Below are 23,602 nucleotides of genomic sequence, written 5' to 3' on the forward strand. Positions count from 1 at the left end.
TTTCCAAACCTTCATGTCCTCCACAGGAAAACTATTCAATTCTAACCAGCAACATCATAGTTAAACCCAGGGCTTTGGTATAATTTAGTGTCCATTCCACCAAAGCTGGAATATCATTTTGTGCTGATTTCAACTAATTCATTGTTCTGAGTGGATTCCTAAGGAAGAACACTAAAACCATTGGATTCCATCTTGGCTTAAGGGAAGACAAGATGCATGACGTGGGTTAAGAATATCTGGCAGCTCTAGGCCAATGTTTGATGGTATTTATCTATAGTGGTGAGTAGTTCTTGGCTGCTGCAGGTCACTTTGAAGCCAACACTTCAGGGGTAAAATGAGGATGTCAACGCCATGCCCTCGTACCTTCTTATTGGTGGGTCTCTACTGAGGAAAGAGGGAGCTGGAAATCAGAGATTTCCATGTGGAGCTAAACATTCACAGGTACTGGCTCTGTCTAAATCCTGGGCCAAATCGAGCTGACCCAAGATTCAGCTGAAGAGGGTTGAAGCAGTCTCAGATCCACCTGAGGCTGTCAAAAGAGGTGGTGGCAGCCATAAAGCTGCCTGCATGTGTCTCCTTCTCCATCCCCTGGGCTGTGTATTTAACCAGGGTTTCAAATTATAGGCAATGCATGGCCCTCAAATGAAGTTGGGGCCTGGATCTGGGTCAGCCTTGGATTGCATCAGGGTCTGAATTGGATCGGTGTGGGGGAGGCAAGCACAGCCCTAATTACAACAGCTGCTACAACACTACTTTTCTTTTCAGGCTAATTTAACACAAAAAGGAGACAGTTACTTTCTGTAGTGGGAAAGATGCCTTCTAATCTTGATTAAGTACGAATTCGATATAACTGAATATGATGATAAATTCTAAATCAGGGGATATCCTTCCTACTACAGAGTGTAATAACCTCACATTCAGATGTTAAATTATTCCTTACAACAGTAAGAAAGATAGTATCATAAGCAGTTACATACTGGGAGCCTATATATTCAGCATGAAAAGAAATACAAGGCTGCTAATATTTTGTCACCAAGATTCTACAGTACAATTTCATGAAGCAGAATGTTAGCTATAGAGCACCGTGATTTTGGGAATGCAGACATGGTTTGTGCCTTGTATTGAACGAGTTAGCACATTCTTTTCAACAATAGTTTAGGAAAGAGTCCAAATTAATTTACCTTCAGGATTACCCTTTTTGCAGAGTATGGATATTTGTTTTTCATTATCTGTCGCCTGTTCAGCAGCCGTCAAAGGGGGAGAACTGATAGAATCAACAGCCTCATCAGTAGCCCCATCAAACCAAATCTTTAAAAGAAAACAATTTTTAAAAGTTACTTATCTTCATACATACAATATCCCTCTGCCATATAGAATCATAGAGTTGGAAGAGACCACAAGGGCCATCCAGTCCAACCCCCTGCCAAGCAGGAAACACCATCAAAGCATTCCTGACAGATGGCTGTCAAGCCTCCGCTTAAAGACCTCCAAAGAAGGAGACTCCACCACACTCCTTGGTAGCAAATTCCACTGCCGAACAGCTCTCACATATCATTCACTAACCAACATGAAAGATTTTAAAAGCCAGTATTTCACCACAAAAAACAATTAATCTAATTTACCTCAGGTACATCAAATGGGACTTCCTGATTATTAGCCTTAAGAATATCTGCTAGCAGCCTCAAAGTTCTTTCACGGGGAATACTGTTTTCTTCTTGCATTTTAGTCCAAACAGCGACAGCCCTTTGCCAATCATTGTTTACCTCTGAAGGGGAAAAAGTGAAAGAACAGAGCAAACCTAAATGTGGCACTGTCATTTTCTACTGCAAGCTGTTTCATGCATGTCTTCACATGAAGTTTATTTCCCCATATATAACCAACTTCCTTTGTTGCTTTATCTGGAGTGGGTGTTTGAATATTCTTTTTTCAAGTTACTTATAATTAGAGCCAAACAGAATATTACACATCATAAGAATAGTTCTCCTGCCAGTGTAGTCCTAATCTCCTTTTAGTTAGAACACCCATTGCCAACTAGGTAACCTCCAGATCAGGGGTAGGCAACCTAAGGCCTGGGGGCCAGATGCGGCCCAATCACCTTCTCAATTCGGCCCGCAGATGGTCCGGGAATCACCATGTTTTTACATGAGTAGAATATGTCCTTTTATTTAAAATGCATTTCTGGGTTATTTGTGGGGCCTGCCTGATGTTTTTACATGGGTAGAATGTGTGCATTTATTTAAAATGCATCTCTGGGTTATTAGTGAGGCATAGGAATTCATACATCCCCCCCCCCAAAAAAAAATATAGTCCGGCCCACCACATGGTCTGAGGGAAGGTGGACTGGCCCACGGCTGAAAAAGGTTGCTGACCCCTGCTCTAGATGTTTGAGACTACACCAGAAGGAGCTGCAATCGGGGGGGGGGGGATTATGGCGGTCCATTCATGCTTGTGTGTACCAATGTAGCTCTTAGGGTCCAGCAATCTTGACTTTTTTATGGAATATAATGCAAGTAATGCAACACCTTATATTATATGATACACTTTCAGCTGGAGATTACAAGACAGAGGCCTAACATTTCCAGAACTCTAGCAAACCTCCCAAAATAACAGATTTTGGCACCATCAGTAGTGGCTGGTGTGGACAGAGAGTTCTGCTTACCTGACCTCCTGTCAACTGGCATCGCCACACCTTAAGCGGGAGGCAAGGAGGTGATGAAGTTGGTGCAGTGTAAATGCACCAGTGTCCATTAATTTCACTGGGTCTACTCTGAATAAAACTTAACTGAACACCACCCATAATCTTGGCCCTACAAGAGGAGGAGTCCTGTCCTTTGCTCTGATGGTGAAGGAACAAAGAGCAGGGCCTTTGGAGATAATGTCATCATTATGGCGGATTTATAGAGGTGAGGTAGGTCCTCGGGTATCTGTGTCCTGGGCCAATTAGGGTTTTAAAGGTCAAAACCAGCACCCTGAACTGTGCCTAGTAAGCAATGAAGATGAATTAAAATAAGAGATATTTGATCTGATCTCTGAGCCCAGTTAACAGTCCAGAAGTCACATTTTAAACAAGTTAAAGTAGCCTTGTGCACAGCATTTTATAACAAACTAATCTGGAGGTGCTTTGGGCCCAGCAATATCTAGGAAAATCAGAAGTAGGTGTGGTTTCTGGGCAGAAACTCAAAGCTTCAAACTTGATCCCTTAAGGCAGACATCCCCAAACTCTGAATTTGGGGGTGCCTGCCTTAAGGGGAGTGCAACCTCATTCAGAACAGGCTGCACATGTACTCCCACACCATCAAAATCCTCAACCAGCAGTATTTCTGTCTTGTATGGATTACTGTATTTTCCCGTGTATAAGACGCCCCCATGTATAAGACGCCCCGTATTTTTGGGGACTCCAAATTAAGAAAACACCCCTCATCACTACCTGTGTATAAGACGAGCCCCAATTTTAAACCTAATTTTTTTGGGTGGGGTGGGGTGGGGGGAACCTAGTCTTATACATGGAAAAATACGGTATGTGTCCACTCGCCCATCCCTATCTACTACAATAAGGATGCCAAGCAGTTCAGGACTTTTACAACATCTCCAGAATTACAAGTTGGAAGAGAGACAGCAATGGGGGTCATCAGGATATAGGCAACATGCTGATCCAAATCCCTGGCTCATCACCATTTCCCATATTCCAAGGTGCCTGAATATGGGAACACACAGTGAACACAGTATAACCTCCCAACTCCTTGCAGAAAAAAACACCACCACATATTAGAGAGTTAAAATAACCTCTGTTCATCACCCGCCTTGCAATCAATGACGGATTACAGGTTTATAATAATTCCTTTTTTTGTGATGAACTACGTGCCTACATTTGTAAACTGAGGGAAAACTGAATTTAGCTACCATTGTAATAATATACAGAAATAGCCATGGAACCTCAGGAGTCGTACTGCATGCAACAGTTTTGAAAGATGGTTAGAAGTGGTTCTGTTTTTGCTCTTACAGTGGAAAAAGCTGTTTTCCCTTAATTTAAGTAGATGGAATTGGTTGTGTCTTTTCTTGATGTCTACAGATTTTGCACAACAGTGTTCGATAAAATTTGTATCTTAGATTTCTCCTCTCACCATTGAAGAGAGACAGGCTGCTTGTTGGGAAAGGAGGAGGCCTCCCTCCTACTAAAGGAAGATTATGTTTGGAAACCCAGTTGCTTTATTATGGTGAACTAGTATTTGTAAAGCAATAAGGAAGATTTTAAAAAAAGCTGCTGAGAAAATGAAATGCAAGAATGGAATAAAGCATACAGCAAGTATCTTGGCCACTTCTCTGAATGTTCTTTTTGCAAGCAAAAGAGGTGAATACTCTGCCAAGGTAGATGGAAAAAACCATGTTTCCTTATCTTATAAAGAGAATGAAGGTGTCATAACATCACACTGCCGAGTTGCAGTAAAGCAAAAATCCATCTGTTTCCAAAAAACACAGTTCCAGAGGGGTGGTTGTATTGGGCTGCTACAGCAAAAATAATGGAGAATCTTGTGGCACTTTACAGAGTTACAGTTATTGGATTTCATAGCCTGTTTTCCTCTTTCATGGAGCCCTTCCTTCACCTTCCTAATTTTGGCTAACCACAGTTTGCCATGTCTGAACTGGAAAACTATGGTTAGTGCTAACCTTCAAACAGCAGCTTGCAAACTCGCCTCATATTGTGGTTTGAAAGTCATTTTTTAAAAAGGAAACTATTAAGCAAGCAAGCACTCATCAGATGCCATAGAAAATTACAGTTAGTGAAAACCAAGAAATTTAGGAGGAAATCCACCCATGAGAAGAGCAGGAAAGAAGGAGGCTACACTCATATTCACATAGTCAAAATTAAATTTGCAACAAGAATCTTTGCCCCCCCCCTTATACAAAGTATCCATTTAAGGATTACTAAATTCAACCAAACCAACATTTTTCCTTCAGCAAGTGGGGAGACCTAGTTATGGTTAAACTAGCCCAACTGACCTGCATTGGTTGCTACTAACATGAAACAAATTCCTAGGCATATATTACAGATGTCTGAATAGAGGAGGGTTGTAGGAACACGTAGTGTGTCCAATTCTACACATAGCAGGGCTTGATTGCACAAATTGATGCATAAAGCAAAGAGTTTAGGACCTGCAACATGATGTTTAGCTATTTTCTTTAAAAAGCAGACTACTCCAAAATGTCCTATCAAACTGCTTTTAAATGACTTCTCAGTTTCAAAAACTGTGTGCCATATGGTATGTGAGGTTCCAATTCAAGATATATAAAGTCTAAAGCCTTTATCAATGTGCAGCATTACGTAAGCACTCCTTTGGATCCCAGGCCATATCTGATCCTATGAAAAGAGGAGGATGAGACAAAATGTTTCAGAGGTATGACACGCCTGCAAAACTCCCTTTCCGTCAATCGAATCTGCAGTCACCCAGTGCTATGTGGCTCTCAATTTTCAATTGTCCTCGAATGCTTAACAAGTTGCCCACGTACTGGTAAGATTTTGAAAGGCTTTCAAGATATTCCTTGGGAGGCTGCGAGTGTATTTGGCTATCTTCTATTGAAAGCAATTATGTATGTAGCAAAGAGGAACATCTTTTCAAATTCTTTTGTAGACAGCAAAACAAGACAGCTCTTCAAAGCAAGGGGAGAAATTACACAGAGGATTCTTGAATTTCTGAGACATGGTTTAGTACTACACAATGATGGGAAATGGCAACTTTCTTTAAAGAACTCCTCAAGAGATAAATACCACCTATGCAGAAGCAAATAGGTGGTTTACAAAAACCTTCAATTATCGTTCAACCAAAGTAAGCCAACTGCAGAATGTTTCCCTATTCGAGTTAACACTCTAAAACTGGAAGAAAGAAACTTAACTGGTAAATTGGAATGCAGCTGAAGTACAATGAACAACATTTCACCCATGGGCAGGGCACTGAACTAAATGGACAAATGCTGTACCAAATGATTCACCAACAAAAATGGCTGAAGCAAGGAGAGGAAATCTTTAACAAGCTGCAATAAAGCCTAGACAGCTTGGCAGCTAAAAGATAGATCACTTGAAAATTGCGGTGACCAGCCAACCTACTAGATAAAAAGGAGAACAAGGATGGAATATGAGAGAGGCCATGATTGCACCTTACCAAATGGTTGTGTCCAAAGGTCTTGTTTCCTCTTAAGCAAGCTCTAATTTAATCATCTCCACTGGGCATGCTTGCTGCTGCTGCTGCTGGGAGTTGCAATCCAAAACATCTGGAGTGCACCATGCTGGCTACCCTGCTGTAAACCCAATAAGCAACCTAGGCTGGTAGCAAATCTGTCATGTGTGATCTAGTTTAGATTCCTGCATTGCAAGAGTTTGGACTAGATGACTCTTAGCTAGGCCACTCCCCCTCACCTTCAGAGGAAGGGAATCAAGCCTATGGTTGTACTTAGTCTATCTAAGAAGCACAATGTGTGAGGTCTGAGCTGGTTGCCCCAAGCTCAGACAGTATGGCTCTTACAAACCATTCTCGTGTTCTTATACCAATTATTTAGGTATTTTCACAACTGTAACTAAGCCAAGTTTTAATGCCTATGTTATCTTGTTGTTGTTGTTGTTCAGTCATTCAGTCGTGTCTGACTCTTCGTGACCCCATGGACCAGAGCACGCCAGGCACGCCTATCCTTCACTGCCTCTCGCAGTTTGGCCAAACTATGTTATCTTAGAAGGCCATATTTTAAAGGTTTAACAGCTTATATTTCCATGCTTTACTTTGCTGCGTTTCGTGGTTTTTAATCTCTCCTGGAGCTCTCTCACCAAAGAATACTTGCCCCAAACCTGAACCTTGGCATCCAAAGTTTCCTTTTATATACCCCCCCCCACTAACACAAACGTTCAGGGAAATCATATAGGTACAGTTTATGGCATTGGCTCAATCCCTTTTAAGCAGCTATGCAGACTAGAGAAGCATTCCTAACTGTAACCATTATGCACTGTCCTCCATTTAGCAGTACAGTGTGACAACAGCCAAGGAGCAATATAATATTCTTGCAAATGTGATGCACCTGATTTAGCATAATGACGTCCCAACTCCAGCTTCACTCCCTGCCTCAGTTCTTCTTCTTCCCCATCACAACACCCAGACACAATAAATCCCTCTAAACAGAGGAACTGGAAAGACCTTGACACAGCACCAATAAGAAGCATGTCACAAAAAGACACAGATGTCTCTATGCTCCCCCAGTTTAAAAGACTCAGCTGTCATGTTAATGGATGCAAGCACTGCCCCAAAGTCTAGAGTTGCTAAGTACAACAGCCCCAACTAAGCAAGTAATCAAAATTAAATTCCCTGGGAAGCTACTTCCATAGAATCATAGAATTGTAGAGTTGGAAAGGACTGAGAGTCATCTAGTCCAACCCCCCACAATGCAGGAATCTCAACTAAAGCATCCATGACAGATGGACACCCAAGCTCTGCTTAAAAACCTCCAATAGTCTACAGCTTTCTGAGGGAGTCCATTCCACTGTCGAACTTCTCTTATTTCTTCCTAGTGTTTAGTCAGAATCTCCTTTCTTGTAACTTGAAGCTATTGCTTTGGGTCCTAATCTCTGGAGCAGGAAAAAAACAAGCTTGCTCCATCCTCTATGTGACAGCCCTTATTTTCCCAGGCTAAACATACCCAGCTCCCTAAACAGTTCCTCATAAGGCTTGGTTTCCAGACCCTTTATCATCTTGGTCGCCCTCCTCTGCACACGTTCCAGCTTGTCAATTTCCTTCTTCAATTGTGGTGCCCAGAATTGAACACAACAGGTGTGGTCTGACCAAGGCAGAATAGAGTGGTACGACGACTTCCCTTGATTGGGACACTATACTTCTGTACAGCGTACACTATGCAGCCTAGAACAGCATTAGCGTTTTCTTCTTCTTTTGCTGCTGCATCACATTGAGGACTCATGTTAAGCTTGTGCTCTACTAACCCCCAAGATCCTTTTCATATGTACTACTGGCAAGCCCAGTGTCCTCCATCATATGTTTGTGCAGCTGGTTCTTCCTGCCAAAGTGTAGAATCATACATATGTCTCTACTGAAATTCCTTTTGCCACTTTTTTTTCAGGATGATGAGGAACCATTAATGAGCACACTTTGTGCCTCGCAATTCCAATTCTTTGCTCCTCACACTAAAACTACAGTTGCTGCCCTTTGTACCCCTCCCACCAATACCACCACATCCTTAGCCATACAAGTAAAGTGCATAGTATCAGTTGCTTACAATACTACTAATTTCTCAATAACGTTAATATCTCAATTATTTTTTGTGGCTGCAAAAACAATTCTATTCTGGACATTGGTAAGTCTGACGTGAAACATACAAGAATTTTCCTCACTTATAAGAACCAAAATAAAGAAGAGACTGTCCATTTTACTTACTGCATAATTTTAACATGTAGTAATACATCTCATCTCTATCACATTCAAAAAGCTTTTGAGTCAGTTCTACCATGCTTTCCAGGGCTTCAACCTTAAACGAGAAAATATTACAAACACACACCACATTTATAACATCTATACATGACATAAAGAACCGCTTGGTTTATTAGACATTTATTGCATATGTATCAAGTTGTAAAAAAGTTATGATGGGGTAATGAATAGGTAGGGGATGTAAAATGAGCAAATAGGAAAAAGGGGAGTAGAAGAATGTGACTATATGATGTGTGATGGAATTTTCTGTGCATGAACTAACATTTTAGCAATGATTTTCGCAATGTATAAATTGCAACGACAATGCACATCAACAAAAAGAGAACAAGGCTATGCTATCAATGACTACTAGCCACAATGGCTAAGTTTTACTTCCACTGCAAGAAGCAGCATAGCCCTGAATACCAGTTGTTGAGAATCACAAGTTGGGAGAACACTGTCACACTTAAAACCTGCTTGTGGGCTTCGGATAACCATCCAGTTGGCCTCTGTGAGAACAGGAGGCTGGACTAGATGGGCCTTATGCAGCAGGGCTCTTCTTATTTAAGATCTTATATTGCATGTGTTAATCAGTTCCTGACACTTCCCTATAATAGCAGTGTATCTCATATAGTAATCACTCTGCCAACATTAGTAATACTCAAAAGTATGCTCAGTGAAATTAATGAACATTGTTGAAATTATGTATGATTTAGTTATGTCCCTGCATCGCAGGGGATTGGACTCGATGACCCTCAGGATCCCTTCCAACTCTGCAATTTTATGATTCTACGAGTAACTTAAGTTCATTAATGTCAATGGGTGAGTATAATCAACGTTGTACACAACCTTCTATATTCTCGATCAGTGTATTTGCCAATAAGAGGGTATCTATTTTTCAGAATGAACTGAAGTTAGCTAGGCATCAATTTTGTGTCTGTAATATTGATCTAAGTAATTTCCAAATGGTTTTGCATACTTGTTTAGGCTGCCAATACCTTGTAGGAAAAAACAGGTTCATACTGTTTTCTTCACCGTGTCAACATTAGCTTACTAACCAAGCTATTGCTTGTGATTACCACTAACCCTTTCCTTCTCCAAGTCTTGTGGTTCATGGAGAAGCTGAGGAAAGGAAAAGACACTTGCCCTCTCGTGGGGCTTTTGCAGAAAAGGTAAAACAGCAGAAGCCCAGCGGGAAGGGGGAGGGAAGCCATCTTTTCTCTCTCCCACAAAGATATTGGAGGAGGAATGGAGGAGTGATTTCTCTTCTTGCAGAAGCTGAGTCTCCCAACTTCTCTGTAAGGAAAAGGAGGATGTTTCTTTCTTTTCTCAACAGGCTTTTACAGGACAGGGTAGTAGCAGCTGGGCCTGTGCTTGAGTTTCAACAGCAGATGCCTGAGAGAGAGGAGGAGCTCTTCTGCTAACAAATTGGCAGTAAAATGATAGAATCCTGAATATAATATCAGGAATAGGAAAGACAAGACAGGTGACTATCCTACCCTATAGCTGTAGGTCAACTGAAGGCCCTACTGAAAGGTAGTTAGTACATGCAGGTCCTGCTTTGCAAACACAATGCGCTCCCAGTAAATCACTTGATGGTGAGTGTTTGCATAACAAGCCAATGATTTGCATTATTTCCTATTGGAAATTTCTAATCCATGATTTGTCCATTCTCCCTCCGTATGCCTGATGTCTCCTGCTCCCTGATTTGTCAGATCTCTGTCCCTTCCTCTATGCCAGTGATGGCCAAACTTGGTCCTCCAGCTGTTTTGGGACTACAACTCCCATCATCCCTAGCTAACAGGACCAGTGGTCTGGAATGATGGGAATTGTAGTCCCAAAACAGCTGGAGGGCCAAGTTTCCCCATCACTGCTCTATGCCTTCTGCCCCAAATGGTTGCTGCCGACCAGCAAAACACAAATATGTAAGGAGGTGGGCTGTTTGGATATCCGAATCAGCCGTTTGTGTAGCAAGGTTTGGGTATAACTCTGTGTTTGGATAACTGAAATTTTCAATAAAGAGCATTCTGATAGTGGGAGGTGCATGTACACACAAGCTGATTAAGTCTTTTTCTCTTGAATTTGGATGGTTACAACAGAAATTATGCAAAATTATTGCCTTAAATTAGTAATATAAATAAAATTTTCACAATACACAAACCTGATTACTTCCAATACACTTCTCTGCAAACCACTGCAGTCTGGCTGGTCGAGCTCTTAAACCAGGTGTCTGCAAAACAAGATTTCAGAGTAACTAAGCACTTGCTGACTTGGAATAATTCCTTAAATTTGAAGGATTAATATGCAGTTATAATTTAAGATTACCCGAGTGGTGAACTTGTCCACTAGATAACTTTTATGCTACAACAGTTGAATATTTGGTTTAACACTTTCAAAAACAGTAGTGGTACTAAATATAGGCATGCTGTTTTAACTAAAATATTGTAAGAAAAGTTCTGTGTTTTTCAATGTGTTTAAAAGCAAAATGACTTCTGGGATATAAATATAAATAAAGCTGAATTGTCTGAGTCTGAATCTTTTTGAGTATTATGTCTTAGTGACTAAATTGATTTGTTATATTTGCTTTGCGTGGGACAAGTTGTGTCTTGGGTTGGTCTGTCAGCTGCTAACTGCAACTTAAGTTATTATTTATGTATAATGACATGCTCTTTGGTTTTATACACAGTTTTTTATTATACTGATGTTTCTATGATACTTTAGTTTGGCTGCCTTAAATGTCAATTACAGCATAAAGGAGGGATGCTATTTTTTAAAATAAATAAATAAACATAATTCTTTTGCCATTCTATTTACTCATTTCTGAAAAAATCAGGCTCCCAATAGTAATTACAGCAATTCAAAGAACTGTGTGTTGCTTAACTCAACTCAGCTCTACAGAGACCAAACTAGACTGTGGCAAATCTATGTATTTTAAGGTGGTCTGTTGCTTTTCTATAGCAGATAAACTCTCTATGTTCTGACAACATCAGTTCAATTCTCAGGGTTATTTCTTTTGCTATCTTGGTAAAATGCTTCCTCATCCTGGTCTGTTTAATTCTTCCATCTCCCCCTCCACTAATCCCTACTTCTGGCCTGCAAATGTGTTGTTAAGAACAGCCAATGGTTTTCACAGTTTACAAGCTACCTGTTCTCAGCTACAGGGCACTTTAACAAGTACATTTATTTGCAACTCCATTGGCTAATAGCTCCTCTTGTGCACTCTGGACTTTTCTTCTGTATATCAAACCCTTTATAGATTCTATCAGTGACGCTAAAGTTTTCTGCATTTTTTTTTTTAAAAAAAGATTATAAAAACATAGTCGAAAAGCAAAATTCCTCCCTGCCCCCCTCCCATCCCCAAGCACAGTCCCACGTTCTGTCCTTTTCCAATGAATAGTAGGAACATCCTGCAGCCAACTGTAGCTGTTCTCTAACTTCATCTACCGGTATACTGCAACACTGCAGAGTGGTACTACCAAAAGATCTAATCCAATATTGATTCGTGGAAAGTCCAAAGCAAGCTCCAACGTCATGACTAGGATAGAAATTATCAGAAACTTGCTGAAAGCAATCTGGCAAAGTTTGTGGCAGTAGCAGAACCCCCAGTGGCATTCTAGAAACGTGGTGGTTCATCTCTCCCTCGTTCTTTCTTTCTTTCTTTCTTTCTTTCTTTCTTTCTTTCTTTCTTTCTTTCTCAAGCACACTACTTCTCCCAGTACCCAATGCTGTAGCACTATTGATGCTGTGAATCTGATAAATTACTACACACAGGGAGCCCAATGGCACAGCACTGAACTTCTTAAAGAAAGTTAAAAGGGTGACAATGCTGGGTGCTACCTCTGATGTCCTTCCAACAACCGCCAAGACTGAACGTGATCTGGCAACCATAATGTCCACCTGGAAAAACCCTGTTCTAAGATGCCAGGGTTGCATGTCTAAGACCCGATCCCCCCCCCATGAAATAAAGACACAATGAATAAGGTTAAATGGGCATGAAAAGGCCACAACTTTATTGGTTACGGATGTTGAGCGGTATTGGCTTAGGCATTGGAACTACCGACTATATCCGACTCCAGCACGTTGTGCTGGCAGTCCAGGAAGGGTTAACCACCAATGGGTGAGAGCCCTGCTGCTGCACATCAGCTAGGGACTCACCCTGTGATTACCTTTGGCCCTCACCAACCACGGCTTCGGACAGGGACACGCACCCCGGACTCATTTGCTGAAGTACCCTTCAAAGCCTTGGGGGGAGGTGATGGCCGAACCTCCCCCCCCCACCTTCAACCTTCCTAAACTAATCCAATGCCTAACCGCCAATCGAGCAGGATGGATCCGAAGGCAAGAGGCTGAGCCCTGGCTTAAATGCAGCCAGCCACGCCCGACAGCTGTACCAATTGGTCAGCTAGCCGGGCACCGCACCCAGGGATCAGCCAGTGGAGGCAGGGGATACAATCATCCCCTGCGCACGTGTGGGGCTCGTGTTTACTGCAACCCCCCTCCTTCCTAATGGGGCGGAAGGGGCTTTCTCCCCGCCCCTTCTATCTTTTTAGCATAGGACTATCAAATCATTATTTTATGTCATATGGATAAGTGACCATCAAGCAAATTCAAGCAAACGATAAACAGAAACCACTTGTGTATAATTTCATAGCACACATGATATTGGCAAGTGAATGAATACAGAAGAAGTGCTTGCTGGCTTTAAATACACCTCTTATGCCACCCCTCCCATCTGACGATCTCTTTAAAAATTTCACAAGACTGGGGGAGGGGGGGTGGGGAATCAGTGAGAACTAAAGAATTAACATCTTATACAACATGCCCATGGAAATTAAAAGAGAAGAAGTATGTTACTTGAATCTCTAGATAATCCTCTTTGTGACGTAGCAAAACTCAAATGCGGCATTCACTTCCAACTTTCAATATCACTGCTGCTCCAAATGCCAATGATCTAAATGGCTTTAAAAGCTGAAAACTTTATATAGCAAATCCTCCTCTGTTAAGAAATGATTGCTGTACCCATCACTACAAGGACAGCTGAGTTATACACTATGCAGTGGATATTCTTGTGTTTCATTTTGAAATTGAGAAGTGTTTTCACATATAGTAGGTTCTCAATCATCAAAAGAACATCTAGGTCAGATTAACTAAATCTCTAGGGCTTGCACGATAGTCCATATTTGTGGCTTATCTCTAACCATCTTACAGAATTTTCAGCATTGTGCCTGGTCTGAAATTGAGACATCTGTAATGCAGTACATTGTAAAAAGAAAAGAAAAAAAGGGAGAACCTGTGCTGTAACCTACAAAAAAAAATCTTCAAGAACTTGTGGCTTTTATTTTCTTTTACTTACAGATCACTCAAATTGAAAACATTAAGTTTGCCAGCAACAAACACCACTGATTGTTACTTGCTTTCCTTCTGGAAAAGACAGCTTTTTATCCATTCTCCATTCAGTTTTCTAAAATGTTTTCTTTTCAATACCATACGAGGCTTAAAACAGTATTCTGCTTTACAATGTAATCTTTACTGCTCTATTGTTTTGACTTCTCCCTATGGATAATTATGTATTTGGACAGCAACCCAAATTGCTTTTCTACTGTTGTTTGTTTGCGGCTGTTGGTGCATGCGCAAAATAACTATTTTATTGTCTTCACATGAAGCTTAACTAAATATTTTTTTTACCATCCAAAGGCCTGGAATCAGAGAATGGTGTGGGCACCATAGATTTCCTCTGCCCTCTGAAAAACCGCTCCGGCAGCTACCCAGAGGGTGTGCAATGTTGTGCAGTAGAGGTGCAACTAGAGAGTGGGAGCTGGGAGGGCAGGTGAGATGCTAATTGAAATTGGCAAAAAAATTAAAACAACCACTGACACCCCACACCACCCCTAAATAAAAGCAATTAACAAAAAGCAAGTTTGTTTAAATTATGTATTCGGATCCAAGGTAGCATCCTGCCATAAAAGAATCACAGCAAAAAAGCCTTCTGAGAGCCTATTCTGTGGAACCAGCATTCCTGCTGAGATACGACAGACACCTACTATCAGTATTTTCTGAGAACAATTGAGGTCACTTTTGTTTCAGCAAGCCTTGCCAGATGGATAAAAAAGTCTCTGCCTTAGGTGTTCATTTTGTATTGTTTTTAAACATATTTTCAGCCTTGTTGTTTCTTTAAAACTATTTTATCTGTTTTTATGACAGGGCTGTAAATTTCCTTAAGACATTTAAGTAAAAGGAGATTTGTAAATTAATAAATGGTTGTGGTGGTGGTAGCAGCAGCAGTATTAATAAAACACAGCTGTGGGAGCTACAGCTCTGGCTCCAATGGGCAGTTGTCTGACACATAAGTAAAAAAACAGCCTTGAATATCCTTTAAAACATAATGTCATATTATTAAAAAATAATAATAATCATTTTTGCATTTTACAATGTTTAACAACAAAAATTAAATCTAAACAAATTCAACCTACATTTCCTTCGACTTCCCTCCCCCTCTTGAGGTTCCTTATTCTATATCATATTCTTACTGCATAACCAATTCAAACCTATTTACAAATTTATCCCTTATGTTCCCTTTTAATTATTTCTTACTTCTCACGTTTAGGTCAGTCCTGCTAACGTTTTTAATTTGTCTTCATATATTCAACAAATTTTCCCCATTCTGTTAAAAAAAAAGTCTCTCATTCTGATCTCTTACTCTTCCAGTGAGTTTTGCCATCTCTGCTTATTCTATCAGTTTTAGTTGCCAATTATCTTTCGTTGGAACAGCTTCTTTCCTTCTCAGGGCATATACCATTCGGGAAGCCCAAAGCCTTGAATTTCCAGCTATGGCTATGAAGATTGTACTAACATAATAATAATTAATAATAATTTTTATTATTTGTACCCCGCCCATCTGGCTGGGTCTCCCCGGCCACTCTGGGCGGCTTCCAACAAATATTAAAATACATTAGAATATCACAGATTAAAAACTTCCCTAAACAGGGCTGCTAATAATAATAAATAAATAAATAAATAAATAAATAATAAATATTCCATGCTGTTATGTCTAATTTCTTCCTCTGCTATAACTTTAAAGTAAACAAGGACTTGTTTATGAAAGGCTATGATAGCCAGTCACCAACACACTCTGAACTTTTCTAAGATGAAGATATTGTGTGCCATTCATCTATTCACATACACCTTGCACTTTTAATGTCTTACTCTTCATATTCCGATGGGGTGTCTCAAATCAGAACTCTCTGTCCTACTCATTTCTCTGATACAGCCTTCTTTCTCCTCCTACACCACTCTGCAGAATTATTCATATAGTGCAGGAAATGGGGTGGATCAGAGGTTGCATCATACTGGCCATATTCACACTGCATGGCAACCAGAACTCCAAGTGAGTGAGTGTATCACTGTCCCTCCAGGTGAGCCTGAGGGCTGCCACAGAAGGGATAGAGTGATCTGGCACCCCTGCTTCTGGTTCCCAGGTGTCACCTTAATACCTTTTGATGTAGCCAGGCCTATGGAACTTTCCCCATTTTTAAATCTGCCAGTCATTTTATTGGCGTGTTATATTCTATTGCACACACTGTGTACACCAGCGTTTCTCAACCAGGGGGCATATGCCCCCCAGGATATTCCAAGGTGAACGCACGAGACTAGGGGGGCACAGAGGGAAGGGCGAAGTGAGGAGAACAGATAACAGAGAAGTGACCGTGCTTCCTGCTGGATGGGATTCCTACTTCCTATTTGAAAGAATCAGGTTTCAGTCAGGTGAATTATTTACTCAGTCTAATGTGGAACTGCCTTAACATAATGGACAGAGGTGATCTTTGGTTATCGCTCACAGAAACAGACCTGGATATAAAAAAGCTTGTTTCTGGTTATCAAACACAAGGGTCACATTGATAGAGAAACACTTCAAAGTATAAATTTTTATGCAATTGTATAAATTATAAAAATTATAAATAGAACATGTTCTACTGTATTTACAAACAAAACATTTAAATAGCTACCTTTCTACCGGTAGGACGGGGGACCACAAGAAGGAAACAAGGTCGGAAGGGGGCCACAGTCGGAAAAAAGTTGAGAAACACTGGGGTTACACCACCACATCATATTGTATGGATTGACTATGTACGTATTTGTGTGTGTGTGTGTGTGTGTGTGTGTGTGTGTGTGTGTGTAGGGGACCTGCTGCTGCTTGCTTGGTTTTTGTGCTGGCCTCAGAAGAAAGCCACTTCTTCCACAGCCAGCACAGAAGGATGAGACCCTTCCTGCATGTCCATCATAGAAATCAAGGGCATGTCAGGGGAAGCAGACAGAATTCTATTCCCTCCACCACCAGCTTGCTTTTTAACAACAAACAACAACAACAACAAGCCCCTGTTAAGAGTAAAATGCAGGTGAGTTTTTGCAGACCTTAAGCTTTTTGGGGCTCACTAACAAGGTTGCCCTAAAGCATAGTTCAATGCAATGTGGACAAGCAGGAATAAATTGCAGTGAGCCTTGGGCACATGCACCGTCCCTTATCCCCCTTCTTCCCAAGCAGCCTGGAGGAACAGTTCAGAAAGTTTTGCTTGACTGCACCCTGTAGTGCCATCTGGATCAACAAACTGAAGTTGACATTAACTAGTGGTCTGTGACAAAACAAGCCAACTTCAAATCATAGTTACCGAAGTTGGCATTTTAACTACAGTTAAGACTGACCGTTGTTCCACATCCAAAATGGCATGATAAACTGTGGTTTGGCAAAAGTGGAACAGAAATTCCTGCTCCCAGCTATGTAGAGGAGGGGAGGGCAAGAGGTTTTACAAAAGAACATAAGAAGAGCCTTAATACTTAATACTTATTATTTACACTATGTACTGTTTTCCCAGCATATGCATTGTATATCATTAATCTATTTATTAGTCACTTTCTAAACAAAAGGGTCTTACAGAAACAAATATTAAAAACAAAGGAAAAGAAACCTAACATTCTCACCGATAACATGTACAAAAGAGCAGACTACTACACTAAAAAGATGAGCAGAAAATTAAGGTCCAAGAGCCTGGATGAATATAAATGGCCTCGCCTGGTTCAAATAGTGGCGTTAGGTGTGCCTCCTTGGGGAGAGCACCCCACAAACAGGGAGCCACCACTTAGAAGGCCTGCTGTCATGTTGCCACCATCTGCACTTCCTTCAGAGGGGGCACAAAGAGAAGTGTTTTAAATGCCGAACACAGGGCCTGGGTTAATTTACGTGGTGTCCTTGAGGTATCAGATTGAATTGATAGCCAACTGGTGCCAGGATTGGTGTTGCATCTGGCCTCTGAACTACAGTAGCTTCCGAACTATATTCAAAGGCAGCATATACCAACATCTCTCTCTCACACACACACCATGCAAAATAATTTGTTCCAGCCATCTCCCATGCTCAATAGGTCACATCAATAATCTTGGAAGCTAAATTTCTTTGGAACATCTATATTAAAATGAAATCATACTTTACAAATAAAGGAACATCTTGCTACAATAGTTTTATCTCCACTACAAAATTGAGTTTCATGTTGATTTTATACAGATACACAGAAAAAGCAATTTGGATGAAAGGGTGCTGTAATCTCTCAATCTCGGGACCCATAAATATTTTCGTGGTTTTTACAGTAGATTAAAAACATACAAAACCAATGGTATCTTGAAATCGGTTGGTATTGTAATGCATGTCCAATGCTGTGTTGAAATCACTGTACTGCTATAATTTCACTAAACATTATATGTATATAATCAACCCTAAGTAGCTCCCTTGTCTGGTCTGAGTGCCATCATCTGCTTATACTCTCAAGTATCTCTAGAATCACTTGAACATTTGAGTCCTGCCAATATTCTTACACTGAAAGGATTCTTTGGGGAGCATAATATTGTACCAAAAGTTGGTGCTACAACAACAGTAGGGGAAAAATGGCATAAAGGATGTGGAAACATTAAAATAAGAGTTAAATATCACATATTGAACTTTTTAACAGAAAGCACAATAGTAACAGCTTTTATGTGCAGCTGGGTTACTCACAAATATGAGCTGCTGTCAGCAGCACTAAAGATTTTTTCCCCCACAAACAGGTATCATCTTCACATTGTCAGATTAAACAGTCTAACAGAGACACATTTTGAAACAGGGATATTCACTGCATTTTACCAGGCTGTGATATTCTGGAATATCCAGTTTCACAAATTAGGAAGCAAATGCAACTCATATGATAACTTCTGTGCTGCTAGACCCAATGCAAGGTGCTTGTTGACTTTCAAAGCCCTGAACAACTTAAGTCCCAAATATCTGAAGGGATGCTTCTCTCCGTATGTGTCAGCCTAGGCCTTGGGGTGTGAAGGGGAGGTGATTCTTGTGGTTTCATCGATAGGCATGCCTTACAAGAGAGAGCCTTTTGTGACACAGATACACCCAATTCTGGATCTGCGTCTTTTGTTTGATGGCTTTTTGCAAATGCTTTACAACATAGCTCTTCAGGAAGGTTTTTTGCAGAAGGGCAGGCTGGATAAGGGAATTTTAAAAACACCTGCCACTGATTTGTGCTGTGGTTTTAATTTACTTTTAAGCTATTTCTGATGCACTTTTCGTGGTGTAGGAGAGCTGGGGGGAAATTCACATCTAGCAACCAATGTGCCCCTTTGGTTTCAGTTATTACATGGGTAGATGAGTCTAAAGAGCCTGGGACACATATTGTCACGGCCCTCTAGTGGCAATGGTGGCTCATTTACCAGAAGTAATGTATTTACCGGTAACTCAGTGGAACCTTGTGTTACGCACCGTCCTCCTTACGAATGCTTCGGGTTATGAACTCCGTTAACCCGGAAGTAGATGCTCCTGGTTGTGAATTTTGCCCTGGGATGCGAGCGGAAGTCGCTCGCCAGCGGCATGGCGGCAGGAGACGCCATTAGCGAAAGCGCGCCTCATGTTATGAGCAGTTTCGGCTTAAGAACGGACCTCCGTAACGAATTAAGGTCGTAACAGGAGGTACTACTGTACTCGATTCTGACCAAACTAAGCCTCCTTGAGTACAATATGCACAAGGATTGTTTTCAATTTGCATTTATTTACAAATGCATTTGTATACCGCTCTCTCAAACTATCAGGGTGGTGCACAGCAATAATAAAATAAAATAAAATAAAATAAAATAAAATACACAAACAAAATTTCAAAGCCGTTTAGATCATTAAAATGAGTCTACTCAAGAAAAGCGTGTTCATTAAATTATTTTTATTTAGTTATTTATTAAATTACTAAAAATAAGATTCAGAACTTTGTTCTGTGAACCGCCCTAAAACCTCTGGGTATAGGGTGGTATATAAATTCAATAAATAATAACTACTTAATAAGCCTATTTAAAGGTGCACTCCCCCCTCCAAAAATAGCAATATCTCTGTACTTCATATTTCAAACCAGAACATGTACTTTATTCATATACAGACAACTTGAGTCCAAATAATAGGAAGTCTATGAGTCTAGCATTAACCTAAGTTTCATATTAAGTACTCAGGTGCAAACCATGTTAACACAAACTAACTATGGTTGCATGTCCACTGGCCAATGCTGGGAACAGGTTCAAAAGGCTGGCTCCCAATCTGTGCCGGCTATTGTTTGCAAGGAACTACTACATCTTTGGAACAGGGAATATTATTCCTCTTGGATGAACACTCTAAACACTCATGCGGTTTAGAGGTAACCTGTGTTTTAAAACACAAATTGTCACTATGCATATACGAAAACCTCTAACTTGCTGTCTATCTATCCCTTCTAAACAAATTATAGCCCAAGATTTTGTAATTGCTACAGATTGGTCTTTGGCACAGGAGAACAAGCAAAATTAAAGAGCTGAAAAGTGAATGAAGCATATTAAAAAAGCTTAGATGAGGCTCCATCAAGATTATGCAAAACTAAGGAATCTTAATCCATCTCTTCTGATAAACTAGCAAGAGGGAAAGTTTCTGAAATTAATGTTTTAGGCTGTTGTCGTCTGTTGACATTATATTTGCTAATCCCTAAGTGAAACACAAAGTTAAGTGAGTGGTTATTTAGGAAAAACAGAAATGAAAGGAACTGACAATTTGTTTAAAGTTTTTTTTTTTGGGGGGGGGGTTAAGACAAAAAGTGCAAATAGACTGCAAGGCAAGAGTCTACTTGTTTAGACACCAACAGGGCAAGCAGCATAGTGGTGATGGTAGATTAATTATTTAGGGGAGGTTGAGGAAAAGTTCAATGTATAAGGACTTTTTCTCTTGCCCTGTACACACATTTTTGTTTTTGTTTTTCTAGGCCTTCACATTTCTAATCATTTGGATATTTAATAGTGAATTTGACAAAGTAAGGAAACAATTCCAATTCCAATATACCCTTTATTTTATTGTTTTAACCTTTTCGATAAAGCTGTTGGTGTAATCAGATCAGATAGTTCACTCAAAATTATCACTGAAACAATATTTCAGGCAAAGCTGTAACTAGCATTCAGTATTTTCTTTCACTTTTTTAAATTTAAGCAATTATTAATAAGTCACCTTGTGATTTACTAAAAGGACCTTTTGGTCCCCCCCCCCTTTACATTTGAAAAGCTTAGCCTCATCTTTGCAAAAAGATTAACTTCTCTCTTTTCCTCTCACTAATGTAAACTGGTCAACTAATATGGAGTTTGGGAGGGGCAGGGGGAGAAATGCAACTGTGTTAGAGGAAAATAATCACAATCTGGGAAGGCTCTGAGGCTGCCCTTTTGACTTATCAATTTCAGTAAGCAAAATTTCAATCAAGCCTAGATAAAATATACTAATCCTAAATAGACCAAGTTTGTCACCTACCACTTTCTATAAGCTGCTTACCATAGTGGGAGAAAAAAAATGCTAAATTAAATGCCAAACAGTAGCAGACAGCACTTGTTTGGCTGATTAACTGGTAGACAAGCATTACAAATAAATCTGAGCATGGTCTGCAGCAAATTAAATTCCAGTGCTTTAAAGAACAAAGAATTTGTTGGGAAAGAGGATTAGCAACTTTACACCCAGGAATGCAGGTTTAATTTAATTGTTCCACAATCCGAGATTTAATATGCAAATATCATTTGGATATTTAATAGTGAATTTGACAAAGTAAGGAAACAATTCCAATATATAGCCAGGCCGCCTCGCTTCTAACTGTAATTATACACAATGGGGGAAAAGGTAGCCTAGTCTTCCCCTGACTCCTCCACCCCCCATCTTTCATTACTAGGATTGGATTCTATTAACATTAATCAGTACAAGACTAATTAAAGGTTAAAAACTTTAAATATATAATTCTAATTAAAACTCTAAATAGTTGTATGATTAGAGTACTGTAGTTATAGTCTCACCTCAATGATCTTCTTGGCTTCCTTATATTTGCCAGTATTCAGGAAGGCAAAGAAGAGATCATAGAGCATCATCATTTCACCTCTCTCTTGGCTCACGAAATCCATTGCTATAGGAACATTAATAAAAAGCAGATTAGGTTACCTGTTTAGAGTCAAAAGAAATATGTCACAAGGCAAATGCCCTGAGTCATTGGACACCCATGCCGTAGCATCATGTGATCACTTATAGCTAGATGAACTGATGACATGTTCACCTCTCCATCTATGCATCTGCATACCACTTTCTAGATGAGTTTGATTTTTACCATGTCAGAGAGACTGGTCTTTTTCTGATGAAGATTTATAGGGGGAAATTCATGAATTGTGGAGCTAAATATTCTTCAAGGACAGAACTGCACAGAGTTTGGCCATAGATAATATGAAATCACTCATTATTTCTAATTTAAATCATACTGAGTAGACCTATTGGAATAAATGGATTTAAGTTTGTTTTGTGAGGCCCTTGGTATATTATTGGTATCGCTGGTGCCCCCGGAAAACTTTTAAATACTTCTTATTGATCACAGGACATGGTTTGAACATGTGATTCCAAACATTACTGCTGTGACCCTCAGTAATAAATGGCTAAAACTTTGTTGGCTTAAGGTGTCCCCTTGCAGGGCAAGAACAGAAGAAAACCCCAATCCACAATAGCAGCAACCAACCTTTCTGCAACAGTTCGGTGTTTCCCTTCTGTATTAATCTGCACAAGACATCGTGAAGCCTAGGAAAGCTGCCATACTTCCTATGGCAGTCAAACACAGCTTCCATGGCTGCTTCTACGTCATCCCTTAAAAGAAAATCCACAACATGTTTTTAGATGGAAGAAAAACAACAATGTATACACCGAACCTCAGAAGCAGTCACCTATTGTACTCCAGTCCAGTCCAAAAAAAGGATCAAGGACATACAATGCCTCCAATTCATTTCCTAACACTTCACCGGGAACCTCACAAAGAGACTTATTTTGACTTTTGTACATTACACAAATTATTATAATCTAATTTTATTCATTAACTGACGGATCAAAAGAATGGTCACATATGAGTTCTCATATCTAGATGGCCCTACTTTATTATACAGGAGGTTCTTTGAAGCAAATATGAAGACAGATCAAATCTGAATGATCCGGGGTCCACAGAGGCTGGGTGCATTTTTCTAATGAACAATGGACTCTGCCAACATTGAGTGTGAGCCCCCTCTCATCCAACAACAACAACATTGGTCTAACCTATGTGTTTAAGAGAGCTGTTTACAAAACATTTTGATTATATACTTTGCACAGCTAGTTTAGAGGATACCGAAAATTAAAAAGAATATTAGAAGCACAATTCAGTATCTTTAGAAAAAGCTTGATGACCATAGAGCACACAAAGATATTTTAGCATTTTGAACTTACATTATATTGTGTTATGCCATCACATAACCAATACAACAAACTATGTGATTTTTTTAAAAAGAGAAGTCCATTCCATAACTATTTTTAGAAGGTATTCAAATTCTGAAAAATATTGTGAAGTTATATACAAATTTAGAAGCAATTATACTGCATTCCATACGAAACTAAAGAAAAATGAGCCGAGCTTGATGGATCGCTACCTTAACCCCTTTACTGAGCCCTGTTTACAGTGCATCTTCTGGCACCCCACAGAGTCATTTGAATTATTGTCATTTGGGGTGAAGACTAAATTACAGGTTAATTTCAAAACTGCAAGTGGATGATGCCGGCTAGATTACTGTCATAC

General features: G+C 40.0%; 1 protein-coding gene across 2 annotated transcripts in view; it reads right to left on the minus strand.

The window, feature by feature from the left end:
• The window catches only part of LRPPRC (leucine rich pentatricopeptide repeat containing), a 115,367-nt gene that overhangs the window by 25,884 nt on the left and 65,881 nt on the right, over positions 1 to 23,602 (minus strand). For both annotated transcript variants that reach the window (XM_033144882.1, XM_033144883.1), the window contains exons 24-29: positions 22,523 to 22,647; positions 21,819 to 21,925; positions 10,618 to 10,686; positions 8,424 to 8,514; positions 1,623 to 1,765; positions 1,182 to 1,308 (exon numbers count right to left, since the gene is read on the minus strand). In XM_033144882.1, coding sequence (XP_033000773.1) covers positions 1,182 to 1,308; positions 1,623 to 1,765; positions 8,424 to 8,514; positions 10,618 to 10,686; positions 21,819 to 21,925; positions 22,523 to 22,647 — 662 coding nt within the window. The remainder of the gene's footprint in view (positions 1 to 1,181; positions 1,309 to 1,622; positions 1,766 to 8,423; positions 8,515 to 10,617; positions 10,687 to 21,818; positions 21,926 to 22,522; positions 22,648 to 23,602) is intronic.

Source organism: Lacerta agilis, chromosome 3 (assembly GCF_009819535.1).
Source record: "Lacerta agilis isolate rLacAgi1 chromosome 3, rLacAgi1.pri, whole genome shotgun sequence".
Classification (NCBI taxonomy): Eukaryota; Metazoa; Chordata; class Lepidosauria; order Squamata; family Lacertidae; genus Lacerta; species Lacerta agilis.